Source organism: Suricata suricatta, chromosome 12, assembly GCF_006229205.1.
Source record: "Suricata suricatta isolate VVHF042 chromosome 12, meerkat_22Aug2017_6uvM2_HiC, whole genome shotgun sequence".
Taxonomy (NCBI): Eukaryota; Metazoa; Chordata; class Mammalia; order Carnivora; family Herpestidae; genus Suricata; species Suricata suricatta.
This window is the reverse complement of record NC_043711.1, coordinates 5,468,005-5,473,163: the sequence shown is the minus strand read 5'-3', so window position 1 is coordinate 5,473,163 and position 5,159 is coordinate 5,468,005. Positions and strand designations below refer to the sequence as shown.

At 62.4% G+C, this 5,159-nt stretch overlaps 1 protein-coding gene and 1 long non-coding RNA gene across 6 annotated transcripts; both read left to right on the top strand.

Annotated features, from left to right (window-relative positions):
• Nucleotides 1–962, top strand: LOC115274767. Of its 3 annotated transcripts, none has more exons than XR_003901235.1 (3): nucleotides 1–91; nucleotides 275–343; nucleotides 715–962. It is a non-coding gene; the product is annotated as an uncharacterized LOC115274767 (long non-coding RNA). The 3 variants fall into 3 exon arrangements; XR_003901236.1 differs by having other exon boundaries at nucleotides 197–343; XR_003901234.1 differs by having other exon boundaries at nucleotides 7–343.
• A 1,285-nt stretch (nucleotides 963–2,247) lies between these two features.
• On the top strand, nucleotides 2,248–4,762 carry SNAPC2 (small nuclear RNA activating complex polypeptide 2). 3 transcript variants are annotated; one of them, XM_029917073.1, is made up of 5 exons: nucleotides 2,248–2,485; nucleotides 3,055–3,174; nucleotides 3,358–3,426; nucleotides 3,699–4,038; nucleotides 4,128–4,762. In XM_029917073.1, exons 1-5 carry the CDS (start codon nucleotides 2,303–2,305, stop codon nucleotides 4,469–4,471), a joined length of 1,056 nt encoding a protein of 351 aa, XP_029772933.1. In that variant the 5' UTR covers nucleotides 2,248–2,302; the 3' UTR covers nucleotides 4,472–4,762. The 3 variants fall into 3 exon arrangements, with proteins under 3 accessions (XP_029772933.1, XP_029772934.1, XP_029772935.1); XM_029917075.1 differs by lacking the exon at nucleotides 2,248–2,485 and adding an exon at nucleotides 2,664–2,750; XM_029917074.1 differs by lacking the exon at nucleotides 3,055–3,174.
• The last annotated feature ends 397 nt before the right edge of the window (nucleotides 4,763–5,159 follow it).

Sequence of the window (5,159 nt, the reverse complement as noted above, 5' to 3'; positions counted from 1 at the left end):
GAGCCCGCGCCGGTGGTGGCGCTGGTGTTGGCGGCCTTCGTGCTGGGCGCCGCGCTGGCTGCCGGGCTCGGCCTCGTCTGTGCGCATTCAGGTAGCAACCTCCGCCGGGGCCCCCAGCCGAGTCCTGACCCCGGGGCGCCGCGACCCAGCGGGTGGGGCCGGACCATCCCCAGCCCCGCCTCCGCTACGCCCGCAGCGGCCCCCAGGGGGCGCTCTTGCCCCGACGCAATGAGCCGCAAGCCCTGCCGCTCTGGAGCCTGCCTCTCCTTCCCAGCACCCCCAGCCCCCGGCGCCGCCCCGAGAGACCCGCCCAGCGGCCCCCAGCCCAGGAGGCCCCAGTGAGGTTGGTAAATTTGGGGGTGGGGGTGGGTTGTAACGTGGGGCCAGCTGGATGAGGGAGGTGATGATAATGCCGCTTCATAGGCTTTCTCTTGTGCCAGGGAGTGTGCTATTAACTTAATTATTCCTCATAACAACTTGCAGGTAGATCCTCTTTTAAGCCCCATATTAGAAACGAGAAACATGGGCCACTCTCTGAAGTAATTTGTCGAAGGCCACAAAATTTGGTGGCGGTGGATTCAAACTCAGGCCCTGGGTCACCCACGGCCAACTTCGGCCTCTGTGTCACAAAAGGGGTCCTCAAACCTCGGACGGACACTAGGCCGGGAGAATTCACGACTAGGACCTAACACCCACCCTAATTCCCGCACACAGATTGATGGAGGAGGCCAGTGATCAGCTGGGAAGGGGGTAGCCCCTTCCCAAGGCTGGCGCGCCCCCAGCAGGGTCCTGAGACATACCAGCCACGCCTCGAACCAAGGCCGCCAGGACTGGGCCGGCCGAGGTCGACTTCGGACCCGATGGGACCACTATCCCAGCGTCCCGCACCTCCCGCCCCCGCCCCGCTCCTCTACACACCCTCCCATCTGGTCTCAAAATAAACATCTGGTCTGACCTGCTGAGTTTTGAAGTCTGCGTCGTCGTGCGTTTGGCGCGGGTGTAAGGGGGCAGGAAGCAGAGTCTCGGACCAGGACTTAGGAGGTTCCGGGCTGGAAGAGGTCCAGACTGGAGGGGTGCGGGCTGATACATCCAAATAACGCGTGCAGGTGAGGGTCAGGGGAGATCCAAGCAGTTTTGTCCTAAACAAAAAGGCACACCCAACCCCACCTGCTTACGTTTTAAGTAAGCTCCGCCTCCTTCCTCAACCCCTGCACCTACCCACCTGCTGCCAGCGATCTTCTCAAAGCCGGGCCTTCTCCCACCCCCGTCACCTGGACCCTGCTCTCGCCAAAACCTCTGCTCCAGGCTCCTCTCCGCCTGGTCTCGAGCCCTTTTTCTTTTTCTTTTTCTTTTTTTTTTTTTTTTTTGAGAGAGTCAGAGCGTGAGCGGGGGAGGGGCAGAGAGAGAGGGAGTCAGAATCCTTTTTTTCTAATTTTTTAAAATTATTTATTTTTGAGAGAAAGAGAAACAGCAGGAGCAGCGGAGGGTCAGAGAAAGAGGGAGACACAGAATCTGAAGACAGGCTCCAGGCTCTGAGGTGTCAGCACAGAGCCTGACGTAGGGCTCGAACCCACAAACCGTGAGATCATGACCTGAGCCGAAGTCGGACGTTTAACCAACTGAGCCATCCAGGCGCCACTGGGAGCCAGAATCCTAAGCAGGCTCCAGGCTCTGAGCTGTCAGCACAGAGCCCAATGCGAGGCTTGAACTCACTAACCGTGAGATCATGACCTGAGCCGAAATCCGACCGATTAACCGACTGAGCCACCCAGGCGCCCCTCCTCTCCTCCTAGTCTAGAGCTCTTAAATAAACGTCTCCTGACCGAGTTCTTCCCTTCCCTTGAGCGGGAATATTACCTCATTTTACAAATTAGTAAACTGAGGCGAGTCGAGGCCAAATCACTTGTTCTAGGTCAGCAGGGCTGGCCGACCGCACAGCCCAGCGTCTTGGCCACGACCGGACACCTGTCTTCCGGCCAGGGTCGACCCCTTTTGGAGAAGCAAAGCACACAGTCAAGACGTAGTCCAGGAATGGACGGGAGGGCACGAGATCCAAGTTCTCGGCTCCAGTTCTCGAATGAGATAAAATGCAGGCGGGGAGGGCTGTGTGTGTCGCATTCGCCCCCGCTTCAGTTCTCAGGCCAGTCTCTCCATCCTTTCTCCATCGGTTCCTTTCCACCGCAAACGCGGAACCACGCCCCCATCTATTTCCGCCTCCGCGCCGCACTTTTTGATCCCAACGGCCTCCGTAACCCCGCCTACCAGGGAAACGCGCCCGAACGCCAGCTGCGCCTACGCCGGCATGAAGCCTCCACAGCGGCGTCGAGCGGCCCCGGCGCGCTATCTGGGCGAGACGACCGGACCCGCGGCTTGGAGTGCCCGCGAGAAGCGGCAGCTCCTACGACTACTGCAGGCGCGGCAGGGCCAGCCGGAGCCGGACGCCGCAGAGCTGGCCCGAGAGCTGCCGGGCCGCAGCGAGGCCGAGGTGAGGGGGTCCCGGCAAGAAGGCGGGGCTAGGGTGTGGGCGGGGCATCCTTGCGGTCGAGGGGCGGGACGCGCGCGATGCTGGGGGCGGGGTGAACCTGGGAGCAAGGCCAGGGTGGGCGGGGCGTACGTGAGGATGAGGGGCGGGGCGTACGTGAGGATGAGGGGCGGGGCGAGGTGGAGGCCGAGAAGGGGACAGGCTGAGAAGTTGCGGACTGCCTATGAGGCGGAGTGGAGGCCGGGGACCGGGAGGGAGTGAGGCAGAAGTGAGAGTCAGGAAACGGGGCAGAATGGGTGAAGCAGGGAGGTGAATAGGGTCGTCCTTAGTAGGGATGGGCCCTGGCTGCGGGGAGGAGCCCGAACTGACCAGGGCCATACCTCTTTATTGGGTGGCTGGCTGGTCACAGCTGGGGCCTTGGCTCTCGCCCCCGTGCAGAGTCACTGAGACCCTTAACACCTAGCGGGAGGCTAGGGAGCGGTGCGGGTCTTGGAGCAGGCAGGTGGCTTTGGCTTCTCTCCCCAGCCCCGGGCGTATAGAAGGCCCATTTGTCCTCCTGCTCTCTTCCCCAGATCCGGGACTTCTTGCGGCAGCTCAAGGGCCGCGTGGTCCGGGAGGCCATTCAGAGGGTGCACCCGGGTGGCACGCAGGGTCCAAGGCGCCGGGAAACACAGACCCCGGCCCCCATCGAGGTGAGGCCGGACAAAGCGCCCCCCCCCCCGGCTGGCCCCTGGGGCCTGGTGTCGGTGTTGCGGGGGAGAGGGGCGGGAGGAGGGTGATAACCTGGGCAGGGGATCCCCAGGAGGGGCAGGGCTTGGAGACAGCTGAAGGTTGATCCTTAGGCTGACCATGTACTTTTCGGTCTCCGCATCCAGGTATGGATGGATCTGGCTGAGAAGCTAACAGGCCCGCTGGAAGAAGCTCTGACTGTGGCCTTCTCACAGGTACCGCCCTCCCCCAGGCAGGGTGGCGGTGTTACATGTAAGTCTAAATAAGGAGGGTGGGTGGGTCCTTCCCCTTGCCAGCTCTGTGACTCCAACCAGTCACCGACCACGCTGAGCCCCAGCAACCCCGCTTCCGAGGCATCTCCTGTATGTGACGCCTAACAGGGAGGAGGGTAAGCAGGTGGAGGTGGAGGGCTCAGCCTGGTGCAGGGCAGGGGCGTGGCTGATGGAAGGACTTGTGCCTTCCCCTCTGTCTTCTCTCTGCCTGCCAGGTGCTCACCATCGCAGCCACAGAGCCCGTCAGCCTCCTGCACTCCAAGCCCCCCAAGCCCACACAGGCGCGTGGGAGGCAACTGCTGCTCAGCGCCCCTGGAGGGCTGGAGTACTCGAGCCCGAGCCCGGAGACTCTTGGTCCCACCCCCAAGGCGAATGGCCCCGCCCCTGAGGTCTCTGGTCCCGACCCCCAGACGAGTGACCCCGCCCCTGAGGCACCTTCCGAATCCCTGGCCCAGCCCTCGGCTGAAGGAGACTTCTCCGTGGACTTTGAGAAGATCTACAAGTACCTGTCCTCCATCTCCCGCAGTTGCCAGGGCCCTGAACTTTCTGCAGCCGGTGAGGATAATGGGCAGGGGCTGAGAGGCGGAGTCCTAGGCAGCAAGCCCCGCCCTCCCCTAACTCCTCTCCTTTCCCTGCGTTACCAGAGTCAGCCGTGGTCCTTGACCTGCTCCTGGCCCTTCCGGAGGAGCTGACCCGCCTGCCCTGTGCCGCCCTGGTTAAACATATGTCAGATGTTTACGCGCGCCTGACGGCCCCCCAGCCAGACCCCCAGCCAGACCCAGCTGGTGAGAGCCTGGGGCCCGGAGCTGAGAATGGTGGGGCAAGTCTCCAGGGGCAGGAGGAGGCCAGCCAGGCCAGGCCCCGGGCCCCTGAGAATGCTGGGCCCAGTGAACCAAGATCTGCTTGGCAAGCAGCTGGGGTCTGCCCCCTGAACCCGTTCCTGGTGCCCCTGGAATTTCTGGGCCAGGCAGCCAGCCTTGCAAGGTGAAAGGACACACCAGACGTCTGCGAGCCCCCAGCCCTCAGTCCTGCCTAGGCTGGCACTGGGTTGTCATGAGTCGTGGTGGAAGGTACCAGACACGGTGGACGTTCTGGGGGGGCTTTTAAGATGGACTGATCCGGTGGGGCTTTCCGCAGCCACAGACTGAGGTGGGGGCGGCCAGGCAGGCTTGGCTAAAGCCAGTGTCACATCCAACACCCCCCCCCCCCCAGCTCCTGTCTCTCCTGACATCCTGTAACCTATGTTCTGTAACTGTGAGTAAAGTTCTTGTCAACCTGCCTTGCTCCCTTTGTTCTGTTCGGTAAAGATGGGGGTGGAGGCCCAAAGTGCCAGAAGCCGAAGCCAGAGGCACAAGTGCCAGAGCTGGGGCCAGGGACCGAATCAGGGGACATGCGGGGAGGAAGGCCAGGCCTCACTAAAGTCTGCTGCGACCAGGTCTGGTTCAATGCCACCTAGAGTGACCTTGGGCTGGCCGGGAGAGGGCCTTTTGGTGACGGTATGGAGGATAGAGGCCTGATCCTGACAGGTGTCTGTGAGAGGTTTCTAGAGCAGGTGACCTCCCATCAAACAGGAAAGGGAGGAGCCAGGCTGAGGGGGCAGTGCTGGGCAGGGGCCTCCTGTGGCTGGAGGGGTAGGGCCGGGCATCCCTCAGGTGGCCTTAGGGAAGCAAGGAGCG

Excerpts from the sequence above, each read along its gene's own strand:
- SNAPC2 (XM_029917073.1), top strand. The coding sequence starts at position 2,303 with ATGAAGCCTCCACAGCGGCGTCGAGCGGCCCCGGCGCGCTATCTGGGC. Across the intron at positions 3,175-3,357 it reads AGACCCCGGCCCCCATCGAG|GTATGGATGGATCTGGCTGA; the intron begins GTGAGGCCGGAC and ends CTCCGCATCCAG. Across the intron at positions 3,427-3,698 it reads TGACTGTGGCCTTCTCACAG|GTGCTCACCATCGCAGCCAC; the intron begins GTACCGCCCTCC and ends TCTGCCTGCCAG.